The sequence below is a fragment of the Lemur catta genome, chromosome 9 (assembly GCF_020740605.2).
Source record: "Lemur catta isolate mLemCat1 chromosome 9, mLemCat1.pri, whole genome shotgun sequence".
NCBI lineage: Eukaryota > Metazoa > Chordata > Mammalia > Primates > Lemuridae > Lemur > Lemur catta.
In genome coordinates, this window is record NC_059136.1 from 27,932,727 (window position 1) to 27,948,992 (window position 16,266).

The following is a 16,266-nucleotide window of genomic DNA, read 5'->3' on the forward strand; positions in this document are numbered from 1 at the left end:
TAGATCAACTTTCTAATTTCCAATTCAGGAGATGGTGCGGGAGAGCTAGCTGATTAGCACCTGTTTGTCAACACACCCTCTCACCTTCCTGCTGGGCATGGCTGCAGGTTCTCCAGGTGCTTCCTGTGCCTGTTATGCTCAGGTTTCTGGGAGCTTCTTGTCCAAAGCCTAGGATCACCATAGCACCAGCACCACCAACTTACATTTAATAAGCAGGGATCCCCAGCCAGGCAGGGCTCTAAGTGCTTGTCAGTAACATCTCCTTTAACTCCCTGTTACCCACTGAGATGTCACCTTCGCCAAAGCACCTAAGCAGGTTAGCAGGGTAAGTGGTAGAGAGAGTCTGTGCTCACACCCAGCAGGTATTCTGCCTCCAGAGCCCGAGCTACAGCTCCAGGCCCGCAGTCCTGAGGGCAGGCAGGGCTGCAGCATGTTTTTTCCATATTGGTCAGGTGATGCTGGGTAGTGGGGACCTGGGGTATATCGTAAAGATTGTGTGCATCAGAGCCTGGTTATATATTCCCTACCTAGTAACTGTGTGACTTGAAGCAAGTTGCTTAATATTCATGAGCCTTGATTTTTTTATCTGTAAAATGGGGATAAAAACCATTTGTTTGTCATCAATGTCTTTTTCTCTTAACCAGTGAGCATGGCACACTCACTAGTTGCCTGATTGCTATTTTGTATGAATTGTGTATGAATTTCCTCATGTAATCAATAGAACAATTCTATACAATAAGTAATCATATTATGTTCAGTGGGTGAATAAACTGGGCTGGACTCACTAAGGATACACCCTTTGACCAGGGTCACTGGCAGAACAGTGGCCCTCGTGCCCCACCGTGATGCCGCCCCAGGAAGCAGCATCTATGGCATGGAAGAGAGGTGGGGTCTGTGAGACCCACTACAGTGCAGAAAGCACTGACGTCCTGGGGGTGCGGTGATCACAGGGCTCTGGCTTGTCATGTCCTTTGTCGTAAAGTAGGTTCTATTGCTCCAAGTGCTCTCGGCAGCAAATAAGATTAAATGGCTGTGTTCTTTTTGTCCCTGGGAACTACTACCATTAGGCTATGGACCCAGGAGAGTTTTGATTAATTTCAGCAAACATTTCCTGAGTCCCCAGTGCTCACCAGGCCCTGGGCTAAGCCTGAGGTGCTCAGTGGGGACCCCTTCCCTTGTGGAGTGCCTAGCCTGGGGAGGTGATTGCTCACTCTTGAGCCTCCACTGCGTGGAAGGGCTCCTGGCACCTAGTAAGCTCTTAATAAAGGCTGGGATGAGCAGATGAAGCAATGGATTGCAAGAACGATACCAGAGGTGAGGAAGTGATTGATGCTGGAACAGTTACTGCTGACTCCCTAAGGCTGTTGCCCTGTCTATAAAATGAGTTTGGACTCCTGTGTTCATTTCCTCATTCAGTAACTCTGTGTGCTACTGTTCTGTGCTATGTTTCACTCAGAGAGCAGTCGTGAGAGTTGAGTTCTGCCCAGACTATGGGGCGCAGCCCTGAATCTGCCAACTGGCAGTCCAACATCGGGCAGGTCATCTCCGTGTGTGAAAGCAGCTGTTACAAGGACGAAGTGAGGTCCCATGCACAGGGTGCTTAGGACAGAGCCTGGGGCACCATATTGTCACCACCCCTGCTACTGCTGCCTTGTTTGGCATCAGTCAGGCTTTTCCATGGGCCTGGTGAGGGGTTCAGACAGGGACACACATGCTGTACGTGGTTGTGGGCCCCCAGGTGGATGTGTGGCTAATTCCACCCAGAAGGAGGCAGATTCTAGTGGACTCTAAAGAAGAGACTGCATTGGAGGAAATAACAAACTCTTCCTGTTTGCACAAGAGCAGCTGATAGAGGAAAGAGGGCACCAGGCTGTGCTTGTGGCACAGTGGACAGGCTCTGGGGAGCGGGTTTGGGGGCACTGTGGCTCCAGCGGGGAGCCCAGGCTAACAGCGAAGGGGCCCTCGTGCCATGCACCAGGGAGCTGGGACAGATCCCCCCGGGTCACAGAGAGCCATGAAGAAGGAGGTGCTATGTGGCAAAAGAAACTGCTGAGATCTGCCTCTACCCACAGAGCACTTTGATGACAAGTACCTGGGGGTTTTCCTCACCCCAACAACCTTGCCAGTTCTAACACCAGCTGCACATCCTACAATCCCACCAGCCCTTCCTGCCAATCAGCTATAAATCGGGGATTCCCATGACCCCCTCCTTGAGTTTAGTTATTTGATTAAATGGCTCACAGAACTCCAATAGCACTTGTCTTATTAAATACTATTACTGATTTATTATAAAGGATATTACGAAGAACACAGACAAACAGCCAGATGGCGTGTGTATAGGGTGAGGTCTGGAAGGGTCCCCAGAGGGCTTCTGTCCCCTGGAGGGGGTTGCACGGCCCCCTGGCACGTGGTGCCTTCTCAGACCCAGCAGCTCTCCCAGCCCTGGCGTTTAAGTTTTTAATGGCGGCTCCATTGTATCAGGCAAGATGGATTAAATCTCTGGCCTTGGTGACAGGCTCAGTCCCCAGCACCTGTCTCTTCTCTTGAGGTCAGGGTGGGGCAGAAATTCCCAACTCTCTAATCACTGATTGAGCTTTCTGGCAAACAGCCTCCACCCTAACACTGTCTGGGGGCCTGGCAAGAGACACCTCATTAGCATAGACTCAATTAGCCTTTGGCTGGAAAGGATTTAGGAATAACAAAAGAGGCTCCAATCACTACCCCAGGGTTGTAGAAGCTCTATGACAGGACCCAGGGTTTGTCAGAGGGAAAGGGGGTGAGGGAGTCTTGAGGCAGGAGGTGGTGGTTATGGTTAACCCCAGTGGCAGCAGTGGCAGTACCAGGCCCTGATGCGGGGAAGGCTCCCTGCCCGGCTCACTGTCCTCTCAGCAGCCCTGGGAGCACAGAGAGGGAGGTGCTCACATACCCGCCCACTTCACAGTACGTGGACCACAGGCCTGTGGTAGGGCCTTCTGTGCTCACCGTGGCATTGTCTGGTCCCCACAGTAGTTCAGGTAAGAGACTGTGCTTGGGACACAGGCTGCCAAAGCATTTATCAAAGGCTGTGACATAGGTTGTATGAGCCTTGCTTCTAAATGGGAGCTTGGAGACTGAAGCTTTAGAGACTGCCTGTGTGCTGTGGTCACTGTCACCACTCCCTTCTCTGCAGTGGGTCCCTGGCTCTGAGTTTGCAGGACTAACTCTAGAGGGTGACTCAGAGCTCGGATCATTTGGAGCCTGCCCGGGACAGCCAGAGAGCACTGAACTCAGCTAGAGGCAGCTAGTTTGAGAAGCAACCATTTCTCTGCTCAATTTTAGAATTTCTCAAACTTTAATATGCACATGAATTACCTGGGGGTCTTGTTAAAATGTGGATTCTGCTGCTTTTGGTCTGGGGTGGCACAGTAGATTCTGCATTTTCAAAAAGTTCCCAGGAGATGGTGGTGTAGCCGGTACTCCTTGTCCCACAGCGTGCACACTTAGTATCAGAACTCCAAAACTGCACTAGGGGTCACTCTTTATGTTGACAGCCAGCAGGCACTAGCTGCCTCCTCCTCCGTCACACCGTGAAGCTGGGCACGGAGTTCAACTCCACTCAGCCTGGACTTGACACTCCCGAGCTGTGGGGCTCCTGGCTACGTTGCAGGGCATCTCTGCTGAGGTTCCAGGGGCCTTGGCAGCAATGCCCAGCTGCCTTCGTGTGGCCCCTCCCCTAGAATGTGGAGGCTCACGGGCCCAGCAAGACCTCGCCACATCACAGCATTGGTCTTTACAGGCGCCTCTTCTGTAACTGCGAGCCCCTGTGTGGCAGGGACCTTGTCTGACTCATCCTTTGCTTCCCGCAGCGTCCCATACAGAGTACACTGCAGTAAGCATGGAACCCACACAGCGACAGCTCTCACTGTCCTGCTCACCCGCAGCATGAGGGCCCGACTGCGTAGGCCGGAAGCCAAAGCTGTGGGCATGTGATGCTCCTCTCACCCGTCCCCGAGGTGCCCCAGCCCTCTCTCCTGAACATCCTGTATTTCAGCCCCTCAGGGGATAAAACTGAGGACCTCACCCGGGTGCCTTCTGCATACCATGGCCCCTGCCAGACTGTCCCATCTCACCGTGTTTTTATTTCTCACACCGTCCTCGTCAGCCTGTGTGGCCCAAGCCAAGTTCTCATGTCACAGGGAAGCATCTGAGATCCTGGGATCCGAGATCTCCCCATGGTCCCTGTGTGTCCCCGTGCAGTGCGCCGTCCCCGTCATTGCTCAGTGAAGTTTAGTGATTCACATTGCTTTTCTTCCCCTCCACTAGGCCGTCAACTCTTCCATGGAAGGGACTGAGTTCTGTGTATGTTTGCAGCCCATTGCAAAATGAGTCTCCAAATAGCACAAGGTAGAGAATAGTGCCGCAGAGTAATTACCAAATTATACTCTAGACCTTGGGTTTCATTTTCGTTGATAAAAGTCTCTCTGAATGACTTGAATTTTCTTTCCTCCGCATCACCCTTGGTCCTGTAAGTGGGTGAGCTAGTAGAACTGTTGCTGTGCACTGCTATGATAAGAGCCCTTGAACATTTGAGGGAAAAATGGTTAATGAAGAAGGTATCAAGTGAGCTCCAAGCCAGAAGCCTCCGGGTATGGTAGACCCTGTGCCTGTGCAGAGTTTGATAAGTACAGCGTTTGCAGGCAGTCCCTCCTGTCTTCTGCAGATACGTACTCAAGTGGGCTGAACAGACACGTGAGCGTGCTGCTGGGATACACGCAATGGGATGGCCGCCACCCACAGGTCTACACGGGGTGCAGTGGGAGCGTGAGAGGCCACACAGCATGGTGACTGGGCCAGCTCTGGAGCAGGTCTTCCTGAGTCCAGACAATGTCTCCATTACTCACTCTGGGTGTAATCTTGAGCATGTTGCTTAACCTCCCAGTTGCTCCATCCATATAGCAGATTGATACTATTAATAATAGTGCCTACTGATAGGATTGGTGTAAGGATTAATTCAACCTCTATAAAGTTCCCTGTAACTCTCAATTGTCAATGCTATTCTTAAACACCCTCTTGTGTATCCAAGAGAGGGCATGTAGGTGAGTGGCATTGCGCTAAGATCTGAAACACGAGTGAACGCCGCAGGTGTGTGTGTGTGTGTGTGTGTGTGTGTGTGTGTGTGTGTGGTACGTGGGAGGGATCCCAGACAAAGGTGAGAACATGCACAAAGGCGGGGTTGTGATCAAACAGGGATTTGCAGCCCTGGCCCCCTACTACGATCATCTGGGAAACATTTAAAAAGTGTTAATCCCAGAGCCACACTCTCAGGCGTTTTGAGATGGGCCCAGACACCTGTGGAATGATGGCTTCCTGGTGCTTCTGACGTGCAGCCAGGATTGAGGACCGGGAAAGCACGGTTCATCCAGGGAACATACGGCAGGTGTAAGGCAGGCTTCTTCTGACTTAGTGCCTGTCCACCTTGAAGACACAGTGCTGGCATCACCTCCTCCAGGAAGCCTTCCCTGACCCTTCCACAGCACTCAGTATGCATCTCGCTAACTGCACATTGTAGGTGTATTATAATTATCAGTTATAATAGCTCTGGCAGGACTGTTTGTATTTGTACTTGGCTCCTCAGAGTTCAGCACAACTCCTACCACAGAACAGGCTCTCAGTGAATGGGACACAGAAGTGAGGAAGTGAGTGAGGAGTGTGTGAACACGTGTCTGGTCCAGGTGACGAGGTATGAGGCAGCCGCAGGGGGCAGTGGCTGAGCCTTCTTCTCAGGGAGTTTCCCCTATGACAGCACGGACCACAGTTGTCTCTGTGTGGCGTCAGGGGCCTTTCCTTGGTCTCCTGAAGAAACCTTTCCGCTCCTGTCATCTGTAAGTCCACAGGCCCAGGCCTCTGCAAGAGTAGAAGAGACCTCTTGTGGCTTAATTAGAAGCTTCTGTAACCTTATCTGAAGCCATTTCTATAATCAACTGAGGGCAAAATAGTTCTTCCAAAGATACATATAATGAATAGCTTTTTTTTTTTCCTCCTCTTTTTCCTTCTGGTGGCTGAGCTCAGATGCACGCTATGTTTGCCGGAACCACCGTGGTGGAGGGGGAGGAAGGGGGCAAGGGAACAGGAAGCCCAGGAGGGGCAGCCTGGGAACCTCCCCATGATGCCAAGTCACCTGTTGATTTAATAAAGGGTTACTGACCCCCGCTATCCATCAGCCATCACGCGAGTTACTGAAAATGCTCAGAAGGCCAAAGCTCCAAGTGCAGGCGAGGAAGGGTGTAGGAAACAAAACAAGCAGCATGGTTGGAGGTGCTTGGGGAGAGGTCTGTGCAGTTCAAGTAGACATCAGGGACAAGGAGGTTAGTCTGATACTTAGAACATGGTAGAAGTTGCAGAAGAGTCATGGAGTCATGAGAAACAAGGAGACACAGAATTGGCTCCTCAAATGGTTACCTGGTAGAAGATAGACAAGTCCAAAGTGGTGAAGAGAAGAAGAAAGGAAGTAAGAAGGTAAGAGGAGAAGGCACTCCAGGGATGGGGGAGCCTGAGCCAGGGCCTGCGAGTGGAAGTAGCAGCTCAGTGTAGCAAGGGCTGGGCGTACATGGGGCCAGCTCAGAGGTGCCATGGTTGAACGATGCCCTCTATTTGGAACATGTTCATTAATTGTAAAGCATCAGCACCCAGTATTTAGAGAGCCTGTGTGCCATATTCCTCCTCCGTTCCTCTTCTACTTATTCTTAGATGCCTCACTTTAACTGATCTACCTTCATCTAGCACTAGTCTTCAGTCTAAGAATAGCAAAAGGAACTTCCAGTGCTTTAAGCTAGGCATTGGACTTAGATCTCCCTATATGTTATTACATCCAAAAGCAGTTATTTGCTTTACATACTCATTTAACAGATGAGGAAACTGAGGCATGGGGAAAAAAGAGAGAAGAGATGGGGTTATAAATGGCTATAGCTGTGTGTCCTAGTCCACATGCATGGGAGAGATCTCCACGCCACTTAGATTATTAACCCACATTCCTGTCTCCACCACTGAAGGAGGCTCCCTGCAGACAGAGACCCCTCTTATTCATCTCTGTGTCCTCTTTTAGTCTAAACACTTGCCTGGGATGTGGAAGATGCTCATTAAATGCTTGTTGAATAAATGATGATGCCTAGAGCTCAGTGTTGGGCCTTGGCAACTGGCTCCTTGCCTCTCCTCGGAGAACTGACCTCTCATCCCTCCTCTCCAGAATTCAAGTTACTCACCAAGAGGATGGCTCTCGTAGATCTAAATTGCAGTTGTCTATAATGTTTCTGTCTAAAGGCTCTTTCTAGTTTTACTCCTTTAAGTTTTAGTTAAGGCAACCTGGATCCCTAAGAAATGTGGAGGGGCGAGGGGAAGGTGGTGGTGGGCCAAAGCTATTATGCACCCATCATGTGCAAACCACCTTGCTACTCAGGTGCTGAGAGGTTATAAAGATGTTGCCTCCTCTCAAGCGAAGGTTTTAAATACCTGCTATGTGAGGGTGGCATGGTGATGCAGCTTTGTGGTCACACTGTTCTTCAGAATCCTTCCTCTGTGTGATCTTGGGCATTCTACTTACTAACTCTCATTTTACCATTCTGTAATAGCATGGCTACAACAGCTCTACAAAAGGGTGATTGTAGCGATCAAATGGGTAGTGTATATAAAATGCCTGGTGTTCCACCTGCCAAATAGGAGATTGCTATAATGATTGCAAAGTACCCAGTTCAGAATTTGTTGGGAGACAGAGAATCTAGCCCAGTGTAAAAATATTCATTACCTGAGGGGTTTGGGGAGGATGTGAGTGGTAGGTTTCTAGCTGGTGGCAACGTCATTGTGAAGGAAGAGAGATTGGATAGAGAAGTTGAAAAGGCATAGCGGGTATAAACAAAGGGAGAGGGAAAAGATCAAAGGTTCAAGATATTTATGGAAATCTAACAATAACTTGCACTTAGAACACGTGAAGGTAAAAATAAAATGGAAGCAACAGACTGGGGCTACATTGTGGGTGCTCTTGCATGCCAGACTAAGGGTTTTGGATGTTTTTCTGTAGACAGTGAGGAACTACCTAAATAGTTTATTGTTGCCATTGCTGTTTGAGCCCCCAGATCAAAAGTGCTATGATGACATGATCCCGTAGGCCATGAGGTGTAATATGACACCACAGAGGTACAGAGAAAGGAGGGAGATTTATTGAAAACAGAGAAGTCAGTAAAGACTTCAGGAAGAAGACTGCAGTCCCTGAATGCAGTAGGGGGCCTTGACCGCCACCCCTTGTGCCTCTCCAGATGTTGAACAATCCAGAGAAGATAGCAGAGCAGATAAGTAAGGACCTCGCCTGGCTGGCCGCCCACCTGATGGCTCTGTGGGCCCAATTCCTGGACACGGTGACTCTGCACTCCCACGTGACCACTTATCTCACCCAGGAACATCACACCCTGAGGGTAAGGTGTCAAATGGTATAAATTCTCTGGTCACGTGCATTTGGTTTCTTTTCAGGAAGCTTTATGAGAGTTAGTTCAAGAATTGAGATCGGCCTCTAGATCTAAGGGCTTGTCCTGCCTGCACTGTGACAGCACAGAGTGACATGACAAACTTGCTTAGCCCCTCAGACCTTTGCTCTATCATTTATAGACACCTGCTGTGGCTATCTCAGAGTATAGCAGAGCTTATCACAAGTAATATTACAAGTACTTTGAAAAGTATTTGGAAAAAAATGTTTTCAAATGTAAGAGATTGCTCTTAGTGTATTTCCTGGCCACCGGTTTGGGTGCATATGGGTAGGTACTAATGAATAGCGAAAGACGTTGGTCTTCTCGTTTGCAAAGAGAGGACCCAATGTCTGAGGATTAGAGTCCACAAAGCACTTAGGCAAAACACTTAGATGACTGGCTTTGGGAATTCTGTTTCTGCATTTATTTATGGGCCCTGTCTTATATTCTAGTACAAGAAATAAGATCTAAATATAAAAAAATGATGGAAAGCAATACAAGAGCAGATTCATAAACACACATTAAACTGTGTCCAGAAACCAAGTGTGGGCTAAGAGCTATGAATGAGAGAGAGCAGCTTGGGAAGAGTAATGAGAACTCAAGGTTGTGGGCACAGATTTCCTCCTGTTGGTATATGTCACTTGTTTTTCCTTGAGCCTCAATTAAAAAAAAAAAATGGAAGTAATACCCACCCAAAGTATTAAACTGTTTACATTATTTTATTCCTCAGGTTCGAAGGTTTTCTGAGGCTTTCTTTTATATGGAGCACCAAAAACTTGCAGTTCTGACTTTTCAGGAAAATCTGTAAGTAGCCCGTTGCATGCCCACTTTGTTTCCTAAAAGCAGCCATTCAAAGACATTCTTGTTCAAAGTCACTCTTTACTTCATCTCTGAACGTGAAGGAGAGACGTCTCCTCGCCCCTGCAGATTCCATCTGCGTTTCCTCTGCAGGTAAAAGAGTCAGACAAATTCTGACTCAGAGGTGGGAGCTGGCAGGTAGCAGAGAAGGTCACCAGCCAAAGTTTTCTTTTGTTGAATGTCATTATGGTTCTGCAGACAGAATCAAGACTTCCTAGGTCCCTGATGACATCTGGGCTGAGTCCTCTTTGCAAAATGAATTAGAAGCAGGTGGTGTGGCCACAAACTATGGCAGGAAAAAAAACACAGAATTCGTCTGAGACTCTGTGGTAGCTATGAAATGCTTTTAGCATAAGAATTAAGTCTGAACTACCTAATTAGGAGGGCTGGTGAATTTCTAAGTTTGCCTTCTTCCAGAAAAAAAATTCAGAAGTACCCAAAAAAGTCAGAGGGTTGATGGAAGATGAGGTCATGCTCTCTCATAGAATCCCTGGTGAGCAGGAGCAGAGATTCCTCCAAAGTGTTTTGGCCTTTGCTGCACAAGCCCAGTGATTTCCTTTTGCTTCCAAATCATAATTTTGCTTCAAAAACTAAATGTGGTTGGCATAATGCTTGAGATGCCACAGTAAATCTAAAAGGACGAACACCTGAGATTCATTCATCACTCAAGGCAGACCTGGAGGTCCTTTCACCTTTATCCTTGTAATCTTATTTTCTCCCCACACCTCGTTCGGTGTGGAAATTACAATGACATTTACAGTTTGCCTCATGGATTCTGAAGGTAAGAGGGGCACCGAGGAAAGCACAGCTGCAGGTTGAAATAGCTTGTCTAGAAATTTCTAGAGTCATTCACTTACTCATTTATACATTCATTCATTCGTTCCAGTCTCCAGCTGGAACTGGCAGAATATATTTTCTAGAACTAAAATAAGAAGAGTTAACCTACAAATATAAACATGACTTTGGGGGCCACTGAGCGAAATATGGCAAATCAGGATTCCTGCAGGAAACCTGTTTCCCAGAGTTGCCACAACGACAGGTAAGCCTGAGATTGTTGAGGCAGGGTTGTGTTCTTGAGGGATGTGAGCTCACGTGGAAGAGCTTTGTTGGGATGCTACCCACAGAGTTCCGATAATACGGCTAAGTCAGACAACCTGAGGCCAAGACTCTGTGCCTCCATTTACTGGCATTTGATACTTGAGAGAGTTATTTTTCTGGCCTTGTTTTGTTTTTTTCTTCTTTCCTTACTCTTATCCAGCCTTAGTTTTCATATCCATACAATAGGCAAGATAATAATGGTTGGGACCAAATGAGAATGTCTATGCACATGGAATAACATAGCACAAGCCACAGGCTCTGCTCAGAAAATGTCACATGGTGATTGATGGGGTGTTTATTGTGCACATACACAGTGGGAATACAGCAGGGAAGGAAGTAAAGATGCTGTCTTCATGGTCACTCATTCTAGGGGAGAAATAAGCAAGACATATATTATACCATTTCAGGTAGAGACAAGTGTGGAAAAATAAAGCAAGGTAAGGACATAGAAAATAAAGAGAAAAGGGGTATGTCCAATGTCCTCATAAATGCTTAACAACCAGCTTTCAGAAGAGCAAAAGCAAACAAACAAAAAGATCTGCTTTCTACTGTTTGCTGATTTCTGTATAAATGCTCCCAGGATGGTCAATTCCAAGCTAACAGTGTGTTATCACTAAACATGGAGTTGAGAAGAGATGGGCCCAGTTAGCTCTTGCAAACCAGTATGAACTGGCTCCAAGGCCACACTGGGTGTAGGAGAAAGACTGTGATAAGAGAAGGTCTTTCAGCTGGGTGCGGTGGCTCACGCCTGTAATCCTAGCACTCTGGGAGACCGAGGCAGGAGGATCGCTCAAGGTCAGGAGTTCGAGGCCAGACTGAGCAAGAGCGAGACCCTGTCTCTACTAAAAAATAGAAAGAAATTAACCAGACAACTAAAAATATACAGAAAAAATTAGCCGGGCATTGTGGCACATGCCTGTAGTCCCAGCTACTTGGGAGGCTGAGGCAGGAGGATCACTTGAGCCCAAGAGTTTGAGGTTGCTGTGAGCTAGGCTGATGTGATGGCACTGTAGCTCTGGGCACCAGAGTGAGACTCTGTCTCAAAAAAAAAAAAAAAAAGAGAAGGTCTTTCTAAGGGTGTGACATTGAAGGTTATCTGAGGTTACAGCAAGACAGACCATGACATGGGAGAAGATTTTGTTTAGGCAGAGGTGATCTCTGGCGTGAAGGATCTGATGTGTTTGAAGAGCAGCAAGAAGACAAGTGTAGCTGGAATGGAGAGAGCAGTTGGAGAGGGAAGGAAGGGACTGTCAGAGGGGCAGGTGAGGACCAGCCCATGTGGGGCTTTACGGACCAGGAAAAGAATTTGGATTTCGTACTATGACAATCATGGTTAATGGCTTTTTTTAAAAAACTAGGAATTGAGTATGGGCCTTGGCATTTCAAATCTCATATATCATATACATGGTTTTAAATCTTGATTCCACAACTTGTAATACTTGTGACATCAAACTAGTAATGGAATCTCTCTTAGCTGGTTTCTTAGATATAAAAGGGGGATCTCTTCATTCAACAAAGGTTTGTTTAGTGTTTACTATGTACCAGATGCTATTTTAGTGTTGGATATTCAGCAGTGAACCAAACAGATTCCCTGTCTCATGGAGCTTATCTTTTAGCAGTGGAATGCATATAAATACATAAATATAACATCCCAAATGATAAGTATTATGCAAATATATATATATATATCAGTGTGAGAGGAACAGAGAATGCTATTTCACAGAGTTGTCAGAGCGTTTATCTGAAGCAGGCATGAGATTGAGCTGTGCAGATCCCTTGGAGATTAGACTATTTGTCCTATGGAGTAACTGTCAAGATTAGAGAATGTTTTAAGCATTCAATTAATAGTAGATATTAATGTAAAACATATCACAGACTAAGATAGAAGGGATACTACTAAGAAGAAAGTAAACTTAGTTAGGTCGTCAAGAATAAGGGGATGGAGGTATGACTACATGGTGAGTGCCAGGCGCACTGTCTGGGGAATGGATACGCCTGAGGCTCTGACTCGGGGGGGGGGGGGGGGGGGGCGGCACATGGGCAATATATATAACCTGAGCTTTTGTATCCCCATAATAAGCTGAAATAAAAAAAGAAAAAAAGAAGAAAAGAAAAAAATAAATAAGAACTATAGAATAGAGAGAGGGGGAGATTTTATTTTGGACTGCGAAAATTACTAGAGAAAAGATACCAAGTGCTGGGAAGAGAAGTGAGGCTCAGATGGAGATGGTGAGCGGGGCTGTGCCGAGCTGGCACCTGAGCACGAACACAGGTCTAGGCATGTGGAGATCAGAGCTGGAGAGAGGCGGCCTCTGTCTCAGGAGGTCCTGCTGTTTACACAGGAGGGAGCACCAGGCTCCCAAATCAGGAAGAGCATGTGGAAACACACAGTGGCACAGGAGACACTCATCTGCCAAGGCCCATCTTGTTAAAGCTCATATTAAATTAGGTTTCTCAAACAATAGGTCACAATCATTTAGTGGACTGTGAAATCAACTTAGTGGATTTGGAATAGCACTTCCCAATGGGTTAGGATAGGATGGAACAGAATAGGAGAGGAGAAGTCTGAACAGGCAGCAACAGTAAACTTTTGTTCAGTGTGTGTGTTTGTGAAAGTGTGTGATTGTTCTGGGTTGCCATGAACATGAAGATTATTTTTTGCCATGGGTTGTGACTTTTAAAAAGTGTTAAAAAATGAGTCAGAACTGGTCATTAGCAAGGGTGTGTTTTGTTATTCCTCTTCTCTTTTTTATCTAAGTCTAGCCAGTGCTTTCCACACCTAAGGAGGTGCTGCCTGGAAGTCTGCCGGTGATGAATGGAGTGTTGATGGATAGGAAACCCTGTGCTGATGTGTTAATTCCCATAACAATGGTAGTTGACATGCCACTTTGCCTTTTACGCTCTATATATTGATAATTGTAACACCGTCCACCTCTTAAAAAATCATTCATTCAAGAGATTCTGTGTATAGGGTTGAACACAGTAGGCATCTTACCTGCCTTCCTGGTGTTTACAGTCTATGGAGGTTACTCTGGTAAGAAATTATCTAGTGCATAACATGCTCTGGTTCTTTTAATGTTCACATTACTCCTATGAGGTATGTGTTGTTATTCCCCCAACTTTACAGAAGAAGAAACTGGGAAAACTTGGGTTCAGAGAGGTTGAATAACTTATCTTAGACCACACAGCGAGCGAGTGACACAAACATGGACCTGTTGGAGTACAGAGACCACAGTCCTAGCCTCCTTGCCATGGCTGCTTTGTACAGTATTGAGCCATCATCCTAAAGAACATACAAGAAGTAAAAGGTGGATTTTTAACCTCTAACATAGAGGTGTCCTTATGCTGTTGAGCTATACTCCAGGAGTACAGCTCAAGACAGCCTAAGTTGGGAGTCAGGTGAACCTGATGTTGAACTCAATAGATGATGAGCCAGGCCTTATTTGCTCCATAAGACACTCCCCCTGATTGCTTCACAGCATGGTCCAGCTGAAACCCAAGGTGTCTGCCTGAATGCACAAAAGGAGAGCCTCGCCCACTGTGCGGACAGGCTGATTTTCATGCATCGCAGCTCTCTGAGTGTCACCTAGTGGATGAGGAAGTGGCCACACATGCAGTATGCATGCTCAGACACAGGTGTGACAGTCCAGCCTGGGCAGGTTCATTCCAAGCTAGTCTCTTCCCACTTGTGTGGCTTTTGCAGTGGGTGGGGTGGGGGAGGACCATGCAGGGAGGGGAATGGGAGGTGACAGTTTAAAAAGAGAAAGGCACAGAGTTCAGATTCCTGTTTGAATCCTTTTGATGAGGAGGAATGGGACTTCTTATTTAGTTAATGCTGCTCTTAATTGCTAACATATTTATTCACTCAACTCCCTCTCTCCCTTCCTCTTCCTCTTCTCTGCACAATCATTGGTAATCCATTGTGTTCCAGGCACTGATCTGGGGACTTCAGATATAGTGATTAAAAAATAAATAAGGTAGATAAGGCCTCTGTCCTCATTGGACAGAGAAGACCAATACATTTGCAAATAAGCAAAACAAACAAAAAACAGAAACAAAAATTCAGATAGGGCTAAAGAACTAAAAACCTGGTGATTTAGTATCTGAGTTGGGTGATTATGACCAGTGGCTCTCTAAAGTACAGTGTTAAAGGAGAACATTTCTGAGAATATGGCGTTTACTCTAAGGTCTGGAGGGTAGGAAGGAGCCATAAAGGAAAGTGCATTACAAGTGGAAGTAACAGCCAGTGCAAAGGCCCTGAGGTCAGACAGAGCCCGGATGCTACCTCAGAGGTCCAGGAGAAAGCCAGTGGGGCTGAAGGGTGGTATGTGAGGAGAAGGTGGGAGTTAAGTCACAGGTATGGCAGGGCTGGGTGGTCATTCAGGGCCTTGGAGGGTCAGTCTAGGAATCAAGATTTACTCTCAGTTTTGCCAATAATGAACTTGACTCCACCTCCTCTCCCACATTCTCCTGTAGCTTCCTTAATTCAGAGGGAAACTTGCCCTCTTCTTTAAATATTATTGTTCATATGTTTGTTTCCTTTAATTGATCTTTCTCATCCTGGATTTCTTCATTCCCCACAGAACCCTATAAAATAAACACAAATACACATGTATACATGCAGCAACACACTCCCACCTGTGCACACACCCCTACACCCATATGCACACAGACATGCCCCATACATATAAACACATATGTGCACCACATGCACTCATGAAAACATACACACATATGCCAACCCCCACAAATACACACCTGGATACACCACACATGTAAACAAACCCACTCACTCATAGACTTTCTTCTTGGTCAGAATTATTGTCCTAAAACATCGGTGAGGCTGCAGCATTTCTTGGCATAGAGGCTGTGGTCTGCCGCCTCCTTTTGTCCACATGGGGTCTTGGCCCCACAAGGTACTCAGGGATCTTCATGCTCCAGTGCCACCCTCCCTCTGCTGCTTCTTCTCAGCCTGCAGGACACCCACGGAGGATCTGGAAATACGCAACACTCCCTATTTCCTTGCATACACCATGTTGATTAATTGATTCATTCATTTAACAAGTATGTATGGATGCTCACGGTATGGAGGCATTGTTCATGGCACTTGAGCCACATCAGTGAGCAAAACAGCACAGGAGGGAAGGCAGGTGCTAAATGACATGCATTACAAATCAATAAATTATATAGTATAGTAGGTGGTGACAGATATTGTAAAAAAAATAGAGTAGGGTAAGTGCGTCAAGAGTGTTTTTGTTTGGGTTGAAGTGGGGCAGATTGCAGTGCTCCGTATTTTTACCTTTGCCATGGAGGAGAGAGTGTCCCTGCCTGGAACACTTTTCCCCTGTTTGCTTCAATCAGTTAGTGCCCGGTAATTCCTAAGTACCGGTTTCGGTTGCAGTTCTCCGGAGAGACACAATTGATAGGATGTATAGAGATTTTATATGAGAGGGGATTTATTAGGCAATTGGCTCACTGGAAGACAGAGGCTAAGAATCCTCACCATAGGCCTTTCTGCAAGCTGGAGAGCCAGGGGAGCCAGTGGTGTGGCCTAGTCCAAGTCCAAAGGCCTTGGAACCAAGGAAGCTGATGGTGATTTAGCTCTAAGTAAAAGACAGAAGTCTTTACTGAGAGTCCATGGCAGGAGGGGCACTGGTATGAGTCCTAAAGGGGGAAAAGCTGGAGAACCCGGAGTTGTGATGCCTAGGGCAAGAGAAGCAGGGTATCCCAGCTGCAGCAACAAGAGCAAGGATTCTCCTCTCCTCTGCCTTTACATTCCACACAGGTCCCAGCCAATGGGATGGTGCCGCCCACATTGTGG

The 16,266-nt window shown here is 46.8% G+C and overlaps 1 protein-coding gene across 1 annotated transcript in view; it reads left to right on the plus strand.

Annotated features, from left to right (window-relative positions):
• Positions 1 to 16,266, plus strand: part of FAM135B (family with sequence similarity 135 member B) — a 180,894-nt gene that overhangs the window by 141,045 nt on the left and 23,583 nt on the right. The window contains exons 9-10 of the mRNA XM_045561074.1: positions 8,286 to 8,441; positions 9,220 to 9,293. Of these exons, the coding sequence (XP_045417030.1) occupies positions 8,286 to 8,441; positions 9,220 to 9,293 (230 nt within the window). The remainder of the gene's footprint in view (positions 1 to 8,285; positions 8,442 to 9,219; positions 9,294 to 16,266) is intronic.